Source organism: Microplitis demolitor, chromosome 9, assembly GCF_026212275.2.
Source record: "Microplitis demolitor isolate Queensland-Clemson2020A chromosome 9, iyMicDemo2.1a, whole genome shotgun sequence".
Classification (NCBI taxonomy): domain Eukaryota; kingdom Metazoa; phylum Arthropoda; class Insecta; order Hymenoptera; family Braconidae; genus Microplitis; species Microplitis demolitor.
The window spans coordinates 17,541,835-17,558,960 of NC_068553.1; the positions used below are offsets into that span (position 1 = coordinate 17,541,835).

The window sequence follows — 17,126 nt, forward strand, 5'->3', positions numbered from 1 at the left end:
AAATTTACAAACAGCTGCTGTATGGAAATTAGCAACAATTTGTTATTCATTTTTTAATTTCTCTATTTTAACTGATGACTTTTTTTAGCCTTAGAGATTTTATTAATCCAATCCAAGTACAATATAAACAAATATAGGATATATATATATATGTATATATATTACATTACTATTTATTAATACCACAATATTCACACAAGAGCTTATTGCCACTTACTCTTGTCTCTCGTCGCCTTATCCGTCTCAATTTGTTTTGCGCTCATTGCTAACAACTACTGTGTGCTTCATATATATATATATATTTGTTCGACACTCGTAATATTACATTTTGTATGACTCACACACACTTGAACGCCTACATATTCAAGTAGACTCTGTATGTCTACGTGCGTATCGTAGTTTTATAATACAACAGAAGCATTCATACTCATGTATGTAATGTATGTAAAAAAAAATATATATATATATATATGTGTATAGATATATATTAAATTAAACCAGCGCACATTCTTTTTGAATTCTAATTTACGCTACGAGCTGATAATTAATTTTAAAAAATATTTTTATCAAAAAATTCAAAGGTCATTTCAAATTAATTTACTTAAAAAAACCATAGCTCCATAACTATCAAGTTTATGAAAAAAATCAAAGATACCATTTTTACGGAGAATTTAATTTCCTAAAAAATCATCTCTTATCATTTTCGACGTACACTTGATAGTTTACCCAGAAAGTTAATTTAAAGATTAGAAAAAAAAATTATAGGAAATTCGTCAGTTTAAAAAATTTATAAAATTTTTATGCAGAGTCTAAAATATTCGAGTTATGGAAAAATGACTTAAACATTTTTTATAGGAAATTTAATTTCCTTTAAGATTGGTCTCTTTACTTTTTGTCCTATCTCCCATAGTTAAGCCGCAATGTCAATGTAAAGTAATCGGAGTCTGAAAATCAAAAAATTTCGCATGACTAAAATTGTCTATAAATATTTTTGGACACTAATTTATTCAACCTACCACATAAACTCATACATTAAATAAACAAGTCACATGTAAACCCAGTCTGGACAAATAACCAATTTGAAAATTTAAATCTCAAGACGCTAATTAGCAATTATCTGAAAAAAAAATAATAAAACTTTCGTCATCGGCATAAATCCCTGCAATTTATAGCCTCCATAATTATCTTTTAAATTTATTAACACTGACAATTATTTATGCCCAAACTGAATGATAATTTAACAAACTAATTAATTTTATAAATAACTATTTGCTAATTTTTTTTTTTATTTTTTTTTTATAACAGGAAATTTTGGGTATCACAGACAAGGATACTGCCAAGCTGGTTTAGGTGCTGCAGTCTCCCGAGTAAGTACGCAACAATTAATATCACCTTTTCAACATGTTGAGTCTTGAAAAAAATATATATATATATATAAAGATTATAAAGAAAAGTTGGGAATAAGTAAAACGGCAAGTCGTAAATAAAACCCCCACGTGTAATGTCGTCGGTTCACAACTTTTCTGGTTTATTCGTGTCGCAAAAGAGTTAAGAGTTAAGAGCTAAGACTTAAGACTTGGGGACACGATGAGGGTTGATTCTCATCCTAAAATGGTAAAGAATGTATACTCAGCTTTGTACGTTTTAAACATCGCGCTGTTTGTTTGAATACACTGTCTTACTTTTCCTTTAGAAAATATTTTAAACTTATTCTTATTCTCATAATACATTACATTACACCACATTACATTTAACTCTATATACATTACTCATGTGCTACAATATCCTCTATACGTAAATTTAAATATGTACATACATATTAAATATGTGTATATATAAGGACATATATGACCCCAAAATTTTATTCGATTGCGATTGCGAAAAATCTCTTGGTATTAGCTACAATTTTTTCTTTACGAATTGCTGACTATTATTTGAAATTTAAAATTGAAATTTTTTTTTTTAAATGTGAAAAAAAAATTGAATTTGAACCTGTGTCCAAAATTTGAGCTGGTGGTTCATTATTAATAATGAGTGGAAAAAAATTGTTATAACTTTTGATAGAATAGAGATAGGGCAAAAATCAATCAGAGCAATTTTGTAGGAAATTTAATTCCCTACAAAAAAGGTCTCTTGTGCTTTTTTCGAAAATTTGATAGTTAGAGACTTATATACATTTTTTGATAAGTGTCAAATTTGAGTAAAGTTATCACTACAGTTAACTTTGAATTAAAATTGTGGCGAAACTATTAGAGATAGCGCAAAAATTAATTGGGGCAATTTTATAGGAAATTTAATTTCCTACAAAAAAGGTCTTTTGTAATTTTTCTGTAAATCTGATAGTTAGAGACTTATATACATTTTTTGTTAAGTATCAACTTTTACTGAAATTATCACTACAACTTTTGAATTATATTAGAATTCAAATTCAAATTATACCAAAACATTGGAGATACATCAAAAATCATTGATACCAATTTTATACGAAATTTAATTCTCTACAAAAAAGGTCTCTTTCAATTTTTTCATAAATTCGATATTTCAGCCGCTAGAAAATTTTGAAGATTAAATTTTAGATATTTTGACAAAAAAGATTGAAATTTGAAATTTTTATTGAATTTTGAAAAAATTTAATTTTGCTCACCTGAAATTTTAAAACTTACTGTTTATAGGAATACTTCTTATATAAATAAATATTAAACTTTAAATATATGTAATTTTTATTCATAAAAAAAAAAAAAAAAAAAAAAAAAAAAAAAAAAAAACAAAGCATTGTTTTATCTCTTAACATATAGACGTTTTATATATATTATCGTTTATCGTACTCTCGATTTATACAACAAGCATTAAATCTTCATCGTGATGTGGTAGAGCGACCAGAGATTGTGTCTTTGATCTCAACAATCGATCTCTGACTTACATAAAATATCTATACCATTTTCTATTTGAAAAAAAAATATATAAAGTACAAAATTTGAATAAAAAAATTGAACATACTATACATAGTAACATTTAGATTTTTGTCGCTGTGTTATATTTCAATCTAGTTTTTTTGTCGGCAAAAGTACTTCGTGTACTTCGTGTTTCATGTACACTGTCTACATATTTATACTTATATATATACTTTTGTTTTTGTTTCCTATATAAGAAAGAAGTTTGTTTTATTATGAGCATTGTTCCAGTTGCAAATTTTTATCATGTTAAGCACGAGCTACATTTATAAACCGATTTACACAGTAGGGGGTATATTTATTATTTCAATCTTATTATCATTTTGTATTACATATTTAAATCACTTGAATAATGGGGTAAAATGGACGCGCAATGATAATATTTACATTAATTTAAATTTTATTTTAATATATGAGAAATTAATTTTTACTGATATTTTTTTTACCTGAGGTAAAAGCGCGCGAAAAAATTTTCAAATTTTTTTAGATGAAAAATTATTTATCTTAATTTAACATGGGGTAAAATGGGCCGTGTAATTATTAATTAATTAATTGTGAAGTATAGAAATAAATTCTGCTTTTTGGAAAAAAATAAAAATAATTTATTGAAATTTAAATTTTTCAAATTTGGCGCGAAATTTGCCATATGATTTTTAAATTGTTGTGTTTTAAAATAAATTGTATGTAAAAAAAAAAAATTAATCACAATAATTTAGTTTTTTTTTTTACATATTTTTATATCATGGGGTAAAATAGCTCACTCAAAAAAAAATCAAAAAAAAAAAATTATTTAAAAATTAATATCAGTTCTGATTAATAAAAATTTTTGACATTTTTCTAAAACGAGGCAAAATGGACGATTTTTCTGTAAATTAAATTTAAAATTAAAAATTTATATATATGATCTATTGTATTTAATTGATATAAAGTATACTTATAATATATAACAATAAGATTTATCCATTTTGATGTAAATGAAAAAAATTCGTGCAAACGTTTGCGCACGTGCACATGAAAAATAATATTCATGGATCTGTGGTCATATGATGTGAATAGAAAAGCCGGAATAGAAGTAGAGCTAGAAATAGAGGTTTTAAAGTTGAGGATGGTCACTTTGATTCAGATATTGTTGTTTCTTGGGCGTCCATTGTTTGCAATCGTGCACGAGCCGGTACGAGGACATAAGCCATAAAAAAAATAAAATAATAATAAAAGGAGACCAGGAAAGCACGAGGCAAACGTTACGCTCTGTCCAATGCACAAATAATATCCGTGTTTAAACGATAAATATCAGATCGGTGCCCAAAAATAAATGTAAGGCGTTTAAACAACGTTTGTGGTCACGAGAGCACGATCCCCTTTGTTTTTTATTTAAAAAAAAAAAATAAAAAAATTTGAATAAGACCGGTGTGGCGCCACATCTCACTGTCTTACATGCTGCAGGTGCACTGATGATATCATCGAGTATTTTAGAAATATAAATTCCGCGAATACTTTTATTTTTTATGAGACTAAAGTTAGAACTAAAACTAAGACTGAGACTGAGATTAGAATTAGAGCTAAGATTAGGGTCAGGACTAGAGCTAAGATAAGGACTAAGATCTAGAACTGGGCTGATAAGGACTAAGATCTAGGGCCAAGTTTAGGACTAGGATCTCGAACTAGGGCTGATAAGGACTAGGATCTAGGGCTAAGATCAGGAGTAGAGTCTAGAACTAGGACTAAGATATAGACTAAGATCTAGGGCTGAGATCTAAAACTAGGGCTGATAAGGAATAAGATCTAGGGCCAAGTTCAGGACTAGGATCTAGAACTAGGGCTGATAAGGACTAGGATCTAGGGCTAGGGCTGATAAGGACTAGGATCTAGGGCTAAGATCTAAAACTAGGGCTGATAAGGACTAAGATCTAGGGCCAAGTTCAGGACTAGGATCTAGAACTAGGGCTGATAAGGACTAGGATCTACGGCTAAGTTCAGGATTAGGATCTAGGGCTAAGATCAGGACTAGGATCTAAAACTAGGCCTAAGATAAGAACTAAGATCTAGAACTGGGCTGATGATTAAGATCTAGGGATAAGATCAGGACTAGGATCTAAAACTAGGGCTAAGATAAGAACTAAGATCTAGGGCTAAGATCTAGATCTAGGGTTGATAAGGACTAGGATCTAGGGCCGAGATCAGGACTAGGATCTAGAACTAGGGCTAATAAGGACTAAGATCTAGCGATAAGACCAGGATTAGGATCTAGGGCTAAGATCAGGACTAGGATCTAAAATTAGGGCTAAGATAAGAACTAAGATCTAGGGCTAAGATCTAGATCTAGGGTTGATAAGGACTAGGATCTAGGGCCGAGATCAGGACTAGGATCTAGAACTAGGGCTAATAAGGACTAAGATCTAGCGATAAGACCAGGATTAGGATCTAGGGCTAAGATCAGGACTAGGATCTAAAATTAGGGCTAAGATAAGAACTAAGATCTAGAACTAGGACTGATGACAAGGATCTAGGGATAAGATCAGGACTAGGATCTAGAACTAAAATTAGAACTAAGATCTAGAACTAAAATTTAGAACGAAGTTTAATATCAGTACTAGGGCTAAGATAAGGACTAGGACTAAGATTTAAAACTGAGACCCGGGCTAGGATATAGGACTAAGTTCATAACCAAGATCAGGACTAAGATCAAGACAAGGAAATTAATAATCAAATTTTTGTCAAGTTAACTATCATAGTTAAATTAAAAATAAATATGTAAACATTGTAGAGCAAGAGATGTCCATTTAAGGCACCTACATTTTGTTCTGTCACCGTGTCCGTGTTTTCTCCTCGAGCACGGACCACCTACGCGATACATATACACGTACTCGTCTCTCTTTTGCGACATCGTCTTTACTTATAAAGCAGCTCTTCAACATCTCGTTATACTACTCTCACCTTTTTTTTTTTTTTTTTTAATTATTATTCATTATTACAAACATAAAACATGAAACGTAATATAAACCGTGAAATCCTCTACTAACTCGGAGAATTTTTTAAATTTCAAACTCCCACGGTAGCTTATTTATAATACCACAGTACAAACTTAAATTTTTTGTTATTTGGTACAACTAGATACAAAGCAGAATCAAACAGTGGTTTGTTATTTTTAAAAAATACTCTTGAGTGGGTACTTAAGCGATACGCTCCTTAACGTTTTTTTTCTTTTATCTCTCTTTTGCTGAGAAAAAAAAATATTTATTATTCATTAAAACTGAAATTAATTTTTTACTCCAATGAGATCATGACTTATTTTTTATTGCAAAAAAAAAATTCAATGTGAAGGAGTAATTACTTTTGAATAAATTACAATTTACGATTGTAAACATGAGATTAAATAATCATTGCATAAACTCTGTCTTTAACAACACCTTCTTTCTAATTCCGCGAGGAAAATTGTTATTTTTTATGCTATTTATATAAAACTGTACATTATAATTTACATTTCCAAGGTTAATCCTTTCTACTTTATCATTTTCTATTTAAATATTCAAATAGATTTATATAATTTTACACATTGTTTGACAATATCCAGAATATATGAGATAGACATACATTATATATGGTTATTAGAAAGGAAATTTGATTTCCTACAAGTTTTATCTCTTTGAAAAATTCCGTAAACTCAATAGTTTAGAAGTTACAGCCATTTAAAGAACTTTACAGCAATAAGTTGTCAAAAAATTCCATACGAAACAGTTAAATGCCACTAACTTCTAAACGGCTGCTTTTACAGAATTTTTCAAAGATACAAAAGTTGTAGAGAATTGAATTTCCTACAAATTTTGTCTCTTAAAAAAATTTCTTAAGCTCAGTAGTTTGAAAGTTATAGCCGTTTAAAGTAATGTTGAACAATAAGCTGTCAAAAAATTGCTTGTAAAACAAACAAATGCCTCTAACTTCTAAACGGCTGCTTTTAAAGCATTTTTTAAAGATACAAAAGTTGTAGAGAATTAAATTTCCTTTCCAATGACTATAAATAATATATATCTATCTCATATATTTACAAAGATATCACGAATCAAAATTAAAAATACAAGAATTTTTGATTAATGAATAATAATAATAACGGTAATAAATAATAGAAAAAATTTTCTAAATATTTCTAATGTCATTAAACTCTCAATAGAACACACGTGATGTATTATCACTAAAACACTTATCCAATTCCATTTCCTGTACAACGTAAATAGCATATATATTACATACTTTCTACTTAGCATGCATATAATACTTAATATACTTACTATAACATACATATATATATATATTTATATACTCTCCGCTCCATAATATACACACTTAATAATTTAATTCCATGAATCAGCTCGCCTTTTATTCCTACCGCTCTCAGAAATCAGCGTCAAGTGAATCGCAAATCACTCTTCACTTTCATCATATTAATTAATTATTCAAATGATAACGTCAATGACAAGTATATATATATGTATATATATATCTCTTATATTTTTTCATACAATTACATTCATTCATAATTTAATCATTTTAATTATTAATTAAAAATTTATTTATTTGAAATTCTTAAAACGTGACATTTTCAAATTTCCCGCTTTTTTTTAATATTTAAATTTGAAAATATAATTATGCACACTGTAAAAAAAGATTTTATTGACGTAAGAATTTTTTTTTTCCCACAGAAATTTTATTGTTTAAATTTAAATTTAAAAAATTTTTTGGCGGGAAACAAAATTTTTGCGCTAAAATTTGAATTAATCACGAGACTTTTTGAAGAAAAAATAAGAAACTATAAATATATATGACTACAAATGATCATGTGGAATTATATATGAAGACATTAGTTGCAGAAAAAATTCATATGTTCATATATTATATATATGAACATATGAAGTATTTTTTCCAAGCAAATAATTTTTAAAAAATTTCATAAAAATTTTTCCCGCGAAATAAATAAATAAATTTGATTACAGGACGGAGAGAGAATTTTCATCGGCGCACCAGGAAGTTGGTACTGGCAAGGTAATTTTTAAAATAAAAAAAAATAATATTAAGACATTAACCGTTAATTAATTAATATAATAATTTAACAAAAGTTCATTTACCAGGGAAAAGTATAACAAAAAAACTAGACTATTGTGTAAAAAAAAATAAAAAAAAATTTCAGGTCAGCTGTACTCAGTGATGAGAAGATTGGATAATTTTCCCTTTGTACCTCCAGGAAATTCTTCATTCGGTGTTTTTCAAGGTACACCAATTACACGCCGTCCATTAGAACGACCCTCTTATTAATTTATTAATTTATTTAAAACCCACAGATTACTTGCCTAATTAACAAGGTTTTATTTTTAATTTTAATTCAAACGCCTCTATATTAAGGGAGGGTGAGGCCAAAAAAATTAATCAACCCCATTTATTTTATTTAATTAATTAAATAAATAAAATTAATAATTACCCCGAAACTTTTTTGTCCCACCACTTGCTTGGCAGTGCGAGCTTTTAAATTTTTAAATTAACGGCAAGGCTTTTAAGGATTTAGATTATTTTAATTAATTAATTAATTAATTTTTTTATGTTGAATATTAACTTAATTATTATTACTAAAGTTAGTAATTAAAAATAGTTGTGTGACTTTTTGTCCCGTTTTAAAGATTAATGATTTTTTTTTTTTAATACTCCTAATAAAAAAATTTAATTTTATTTATTTTAATTTAATCACTGCCAGGTGAGTCCGAAAGGGCGATAACAGGTGTGGGCAGAGCTTTTATTACAGCTTCTCCTGGCAGTTGGCGTGGCAGTACCTAATTAATAATTAATAATTAATATTATTTTTATAAATAAAACTATTAAAAAATAGGAATAATGATCGACCGGCTAATGCTTATTAGAATCTCTGATTTGAAACTATTGAATCTGATTTAAAAATTCAAATCTGACTTTCAAATGGAAAAAAAAAATAAACTAAAAAAATGCACATGTAGGAAATTTAAAAATCTATCAGTGCATTTTTTCAAAATATTTTTTTTTTTAATAATTTATCGTTTTTAAAAAATCCAAAAAATAGATATCGGCTAACCGGTATCATTAGTTAACAGACAATTAATAATTTTTGGATTTTTTTTTCAACAAATCTATTGCAATAAAAAAAAAAACTCAAAAATACACATGTAGAAAATTAAAAAAACTATAAGTGCAATTTTTCAAAATATTTTTTTTTTATAATTTATCATTTTTAATAAAATTCTAAAATTATTACGCCGATGAACTTATACTGGTTAGCCGGCGCTTAATAATTTTTGGAATTGATTTAAAATGATAAATTACAAAAAAAAAATATTTTAAAAAATTGCACATGTAGTTTTTTAAATTTCCTACATGTGCATATTTTTCATTTTTTTTTTCGTAATTAATTTGTTGAAAAAAAAAATTCAAATGTCTGCTAACTTTAAAATCATAGCCGATTGAGTTTCTATCAGATAAAATCGTAGTTTTTAATCAAAGACGGATGATAATTAATAAAAAATATTTAAATTTTTAATTGGTGACAAGAATATTGTTTTTTATCTTTTATTTTTTTATTTTTCATTATTTAAATAAAATATTTTTTTCAGGACAAACTTACACGCAGTTGCTAAATAATCGGGGTAAAGTTATGTTTACTAAAGAAGGTTCTCCAGAAGAAGATGATAGTTATCTCGGATATTCTGTAACTACGGGTGACTTTATTGGTAATGGAGACAGTGGTTCTGCTGTTGGTATGCCAAGAGGATTTGGATTACATGGCAAAGTAATTACTTTTTTTTTTAGATTAATTTTGTGTCAAAGGTGACAGATTTTTAAATTTTTCCTTAACTAATTTTTTTATTTAAGTACGCGCCATTTTTTAAATTTTCATTTAAAAAAATTGACTTTCCCGCCAAAGGAAATTTTGGTGTTTTTCAAAAGAATCCTTTTTTGAAAAATTAATAAGTAATTTTCGATGAAATAAAATTATCTGAGATTAAAATTGCGTGTCATTTGAAAATGAATTAAAATTTTTTTTTGGCGCGATTATTCAAATTTAAAAAATAAAATTTAATTACCACTTTTAGGTGATACTTTTGACGTCAAATATGACGAACCACCAGAACATAACCGGGGAACAAATGGGCGGTTACTTCGGCTACGCACTAGCTTCCGGTGACATCGACGGCGACGGACTCGACGATTTGCTCGTTGGCGCTCCAATGTACACGATACCAGAGAACCCGGAGATGAATTACGAGACAGGGCGAATTTACATCTTCTACGGCAAGGGCCCGGACAAATACCGTCAATTTGTGACCAAGTAAAAAAATCACTCAAACTAAAACCAATCACCAAATAAAAAAATAAATTAACAATAAATTAAATACTTCCAGAGACGGCGAAAGCAACAGAGGCCGTTTCGGTTTGTCCATAGCCTCCCTGGGAGACATCGACCGCGACGGGTACGGAGACTTCGCCGTCGGCGCCCCTTACGGCGGACCAGAAGGCCGGGGATCAGTTTACATTTACCACGGCTCCCGCGACGGCGTCCAAGAAACTTATTCCCAAGTGATCCACGCCCAGGACCTCAGCAACCGGGTCTCGACCTTCGGGTTCTCGGTCGCTGGCGGCCTTGACCTCGACGGGAATCTTTACCCCGACATGGTCGTGGGTTCCTACGACTCGAGCACCGCGATGTTCTTCCGCTCAAGGCCCGTAATCAAGATGGTACCGCAGGACACCTTCGTCGAGTTCGGATCCTCATCTAAACTGATATCACTGGACGATAAAGACTGCACGCTCTCCGACACAACACCTGTTACTTGTCTTCCTCTCAAGGCCTGTTTCATGTACACCGGCGACGGTGTTTTATCCAGCTACGACTTCAACGTCCAGTATGTACTCGATGTAAAAAAGACCAAGAGTCCAAGACTTTTCTTTTTGGAACACGAGGGCAAGCACACTCTCAATCACACGATTACTGTTGATCGCAATCAGCAATTCTGCCGCACTGTTAGAGTAAGTTGTCATTAGTCATTTCATTAATTCATTTAAATAATTCAATTAATTAATTTTAATCTCTAGGTTTACGTAACGCCAAGTATTCGTGATAAATTAACATCTCTGGATGCTGAAATGCGTATGAGTTTAGCTGAGGAACGTTGGACAGACCCACGGCCACGCGATCCTCGGATTCCATTGCGACCAGTCCTAGCAACGACGTCATCACGAAAAGATACCTTGTCAATACGTAAGAATTGTGGCGCTGACAATATCTGTACTCCTGATCTACAGCTAACAGTGACACCAAACGTAAATCGTTATCTCTTGGGGTCTGGTAACCGCTTGGAATTTGACGTACTGGTGAAGAATTCCAACGAGGATGCGTTTGAAGCGACCTACAACCTGATGCTGCCACCAGGCGTTGATTATATCAAGATCGAGCGGATAGACAAGGCAGAGATTCCTGTCCAGTGTTCAGCGCCGAAACAATCGAACAACAATACCCTCAAGTGCGACATCGGCAATCCGTTGCCCAAAGGTAATCTCGTGCACTTCAATGTTCTTCTGCAACCTGTCGATGTCCATGATGAGAAGTCTTCCTACGACTTCCGGATGTATGTGAATTCGACGAACGCCGAGCCTCTGGAGACGACAGCCGACAACTCGCAGCATCTTTCATTAGAAATTTGGGTGGAAACCGAACTGCTGATTGAGGGTGAAAGTAAACCTAAAGACGTTTATTATAATCCAGATAATTACACAGTCATTAATGCGACGACTGACGTCGAATATGGCCCGGCGTTTATTCATAATTACACGATACGCAACCAAGGACCCTCGAGGATTGAAGAAGCTGAGATCTTTTTAATTTGGCCAGCCGCTACTCTGGCTAAAGATGATCTAGTTTATTTACTAGAGCAGCCTGAAACTACTGGGCCTTTAGTTTGCGCTACTGCTAATTCAAATCCGCTGAGTTTGAAACTTGAGCAACGCAGAAGACAGTATATTCACTATTCGAACACGGGTGTTGTTCATGAACATTTAATTGGGTCAGGTAAAACTATTAATGTACATACTGGTTATGAAATGCCCACTGAACAAACTAATAAGCATTGGAGAATATCATCATCTTCTTCTTCATCTGGATCTTCTTTATCAACAGGAGTTGGATCTTCTGTGTCGACAGGATCTGGATCTTCTGTATCAACAGGGTCTGGATCTTCTATATCAACAGGGTCTGGATCTTCTATATCAACAGGGTCTGGATCTGTATCTAGAGGATCTGGATCCAGTTCATCTGGTTCAGGCTTTGGTTCTGGTTACGAAACTTCATCAAACGAAAAACACGTAATAATTCATACAGAAACAGGTGGTAGCAGTCTAGGAATAAGTGATGCCATGGGTACGATCCATACCACAAAAGAACCCTTGCTACCAGACTTACACGACGACAAAATTTGGCAAACGGGTCGTAATTTCTATGACAAAAATGAAACCCATTCAATTTACCACTCGAGCAATGGAGACTCTGTTATCGACGACAGGTACAAACAAACCGGAGGTTCAAACACAAACATCAAAGTCACGCAGACTTGGTCCGAGTCCCGGGACGAGGGAAAGCAGCAATTTGATGATCAGGCCAGAAGATTTGAGCAAGAAACGAGACGAGAAGAAGAAGAACGCAGACGTCTTGAAAAAATCCAAGAACAGGCACAAAATAACTATAACTCCCGTGAATTTATTTATGGCAATGAAAAAAAGTATCAAGATGATAAATTTGGAAAGCAGGGATTCGGTGTCCGACTGCGGAACATAACCTCGACTCAGGAACTAGAAAAATTTCTGGGTACTCTGCAAGATTCTGTAGGTTATGAAGTTTACCACCGGGAGGGTAAGAGATTCCTGCAGTTTTTAGGAAGATATCGAGTGTCTGAAGACGGTAAGGAATTCGTCGAGTTCAAGGACGGCTCGATATTTCCATTGGAAAATCGCTTCGGGGAACAGAGTTACGGCTCGCAGAATACCGACAATGATAAGAGATACATGCAATTGGAAGGACAGATCATCAAAGGGGAAGATGGTAAAGCTTACTGTCGTCTTGATGACGACAGACGGTTTCCGTTACAGAGCACGTGGTATGAAGAAAGGACTTATAATTTAGGAAGTAATTTAAATGGACAGGGAATTAATCATGGGGGTGTGGAGAGACACGAGTCCACTTACACTAGAATAAATAGCAATAATAATGGGGGTGAATTTATTGAGGGCAGTGTTAAAACCCATGGCAATTGGAAAGAAACGACGAATAGACACTATGGGAAGAAGATAGAAACTTATGAAACGCGGCTGGAAAGCAAGGTGGAGAACCAAAATGAAGAACGAGGTAATGATGATAATGACCAAGAAGAATACTATGATGATGAGGAAGACAATTATGAAGACGACTCGCGTTATACGCGTAGTATAGATTTTGATAATAAGAAGACTAGGAAATCTAGAGTCAAAAGAGAGTTTGAAGGTTATGAGGAAGTCAAAGACCCGGAAGAAATTAAGGAAGAAAAAATATTGCCATTGTGTGAGGCTGCAAGATGCGTGCGCCTGCGCTGTACACTGGGGAGGTTAGAAAAGGATGAAGAAGTTTCGATTAGTGCGAGGTACAGAGTCAAGGGGACGACGCTGAAGAAAATTGCGGCGGATGAAGCGGTGAAAATTTCTACGCAGCTGGTCGCCAGGGTTACGAAGCTGCCATTTATTGGAAAACCAGCGGGCGAAGTTGTTAAGAGCCATGAAGTTTATACTAATGTTGAACCTACTGCCAGAGCACCCGAACCGGATGTTGTGCCACTCTGGGTTGTTGTGTTGTCAGCTTGTGCTGGAACTATTATTTTACTGCTGCTTATCTTCTTACTTCATAAGGTAAATTATTTTTATTTTTTACTTCATTTATTTAATAAAAAAACTACTTGCTGTCGGTTAAAGTCGGGTGTCATCGGAAATTTTCGTATAAGTTCGGCTACATTCGGTCAACTGAGTAGTTTTCGAAATTGAAACGGACAATTGTTCTCTAATTTAAAAACTTGTCACGATTTTGATTCCTTTAGAAAACAATGAACCTCAAAAGGTTATAGAGTAATTCGGTCAAAGTCGGATGTCATCGGAAATCTTCGTATAACTTCGGATACATTCGGTCAGCTGACTAGTTTTCGAAGTTAAAATTCTTCTCTGCTTTGAAAATTTGTTAACATTTTGATTCATTTACAAAAAAACTGACAGAATTCGACTAACCTCTAAAATTTCAGGGATAACTCGGTTAAAGTCGGATGGCTTTGGAAATTTTCGTAACAATTCGGCTATACGCGGTCAGCTGACGAGTTTTCGGAGTTTTTAATTAATAATTGACTTGTTACCATGAATAATTGTAATTACTTGATTACAGTGCGGATTCTTCAAAAGAAATCGACCAAGTGATGTACCTGAAAGACAACCATTGAATCGTAATGGACATTTTCAACACGGGGACGATCATCTCTAATATTAATAAATGACTAAATTAAAAATTATAACGAAATATTATTTGTACATAAGTACTGCGATGTGCCTTGACTTAAAAGTCATATATCACAAATATTAATATATAATAATAATAGTAGTAGTAGTAATTTAAAATTTTTAAAATAAGCAATAATTACTTATTACTATTAATTTATAAAACCATCGAATCTTAAATTTTAATTAACGCATAATTACGTGCCTTTGCTAATGACCAATTTTTATATAGATATTTAATTAACGTTTTTATTTTCTTAATTAAAAACTCCGATTGAAAAACTCTAATCAGATTTAATTGGAGTTTTTAATTAGAATTCTATTTAAAAATTTATAAACTGCCCGACGTACTTCTGCAGTAAATTTTTACAAGTTTCTAGTCAAGAAACATTTTTTATCGCTTAAAAAAAAAAACAATATATAAGTATAAATATATAAATATATATATTTTGATTAATAATTTTTTAAACATTTTTTTTTAATTTTACTTGTTAGCTGCAGGAGTTAACGCAATTAAAATTTTATTTTTTTTAATTAATTTAAATAATTGACATGGAATTTAATATTTTTTAAGATCTCACCTTTTTGTAAATTTTCAACTGCCAGGTGCTTGTTTTTTTTTTTTTTTTTTTTTTAATTTAAATATTAAGTTAATGTCAGTATATTTAATATTTAATAAATATATACTAGATATATAAATTTATATATTAACATCGGGAAAATTTGGCTGAGTGTATAATTTTGTAAATTAATTCTTTATAATTATTATTGTATTTTATATATATATATATATATATATAATTTAATCCTATTAACTCGCAATAATTATGATTAATGAGTGATGAATTATTTTTAAATTATAAAGTTAAAGATACAGATGATTAATAATTAAATAGAACTGACGTGTAAATACAGAGTAAGGTTTTATTATTAAAAAAAAAAAAAAAAAAAAAAAAAAAAAAAAATAATAAGTAAACTATTTATTAAATTATTTGTATTAACTCATTACCTTATCCTTTGATTCAATTAATTAATTAATGATCAAAAATTATAAACCCGTCATATTTAATTACATATCTAGTCTTCTCAGAGGTTAAGTCGACCTCGGGTACCTTCGGTAATTTTCGGGTTTTTATGTTAATGTTAACAAATGACGAGATTTAAAAATTTTTCGAGTGGGGGAACAACTAATGGCGAATTACTTTCTGGGAAGACTATAATTAATATTGTGTCTCTAATTATTAACAGTTAATTAATAAATTATTTAGTTAAAAAAAAAATTAATTAACAATTGAATTATTTTGTATTAAATCATTAATTTAATTAATTAATTAATTACTATATTTTATGAACTGAAGTCATATTAAATTAAATATGATCTAGTCTTCTTAGAGAATAAGTCGTCTTCGGGTATCTTCGGTAATTGTCGGATTTCTATGTTAACGTTAACCAATGGCGGGACGCAAAAATTTTTTTAAAAGTGGGGGAACAACCAATGACGAGTTACTCTTCGAGAAGACTAATCATTAATTTAGACTTAATGATTAATAATAAAGAAATGAATAAATAATGTAGTTAATAAAAAACATTTATTGAAAATTACAATTTACATTAACATTCGATACAAGAGATTACATAACCTTGTTTATTAAATTTAATTAATAATGATTCTTAAAAAATCTTTGGATGTACCCAAAAATATATTCAAGTTTAAATTCTTCGTACAAAAACAAATTCAATACGTATATAAAAATATTGTAATAGTGTACAATTAGTGACAAATTTTAGGTTACAAACATTACGTATTTTAAAATCTTTCTCTATTAATTGCGTGTGAGTTTAATTTGAAAAATTTCACTGACAAAAAAAAACCAAATAAAATCAGCAGAAGAATGGTTTTTTCTTCCACGATTAAAAATGCTGTGAAATGTTTTTGTTACTTACAATTAATTACATATACAAGGTTTTATTTATTTACAATATACTTTTGTACAATTACGTGTCCGTTACGTATAAAATTAAAAAAAAAAATTCATTAAATAAATAAAACATGATTTTTATGATGACAAAAAACAAATATATATTATATACAATTATAAATTCGTTTTTATATAGTATCATAAATATAAAATACTCACAACGCAAAATATTGTACACTATTGTTTTAGTATTTAACACATACTACCGGAGTCAAAATTTTTTTAAAATAGAATTCGAACCCGCAGTTGAATAACCCGATGAAAAATGATTTTATACAATTGTATAAAATTATATATAAGTAGTATAGAAAAAATGGCCCGATACATTTGTATACGATCGTATATAACTATATCTTATTTGTATATAATTAGATACAATGTTTTCGTATAGATTACATATAATTATGTATAATTTTATATAATTATAACAAATATATACATATGTATATAATTACATATTGTATTTTTATAAATTATGTATAATTATATACAATTCTATATAATTATAACAAATATATACATTTGTATATAATTCATATATAACTGTATACATTTATATCAAATCTTTTTTCATCGGAAATTTAATAAAAAAAAAAAAAAAAGAATGTTTACGTAAATTTGAAATAAA

The 17,126-nt window shown here is 30.4% G+C and overlaps 1 protein-coding gene across 3 annotated transcripts in view; it reads left to right on the forward strand.

The window, feature by feature from the left end:
• Positions 1–14,896, forward strand: part of LOC103569858 (integrin alpha-PS2) — a 41,176-nt gene extending 26,280 nt beyond the window's left edge. Inside the window, exons 5-12 of one of the 3 annotated variants that reach the window (XM_008547384.2) lie at positions 1,306–1,367; positions 7,937–7,985; positions 8,131–8,211; positions 9,575–9,750; positions 10,055–10,290; positions 10,364–10,988; positions 11,055–13,889; positions 14,410–14,896. In XM_008547384.2, coding sequence (XP_008545606.1) covers positions 1,306–1,367; positions 7,937–7,985; positions 8,131–8,211; positions 9,575–9,750; positions 10,055–10,290; positions 10,364–10,988; positions 11,055–13,889; positions 14,410–14,505 — 4,160 coding nt within the window. In that variant the 3' untranslated portion in view covers positions 14,506–14,896. The remainder of the gene's footprint in view (positions 1–1,305; positions 1,368–7,936; positions 7,986–8,130; positions 8,212–9,574; positions 9,751–10,054; positions 10,291–10,363; positions 10,989–11,054; positions 13,890–14,409) is intronic. The other 2 variants (XM_008547386.3, XM_008547385.2) reach the window with 2 other exon arrangements.
• Positions 14,897–17,126: the final 2,230 nt, after the last annotated feature.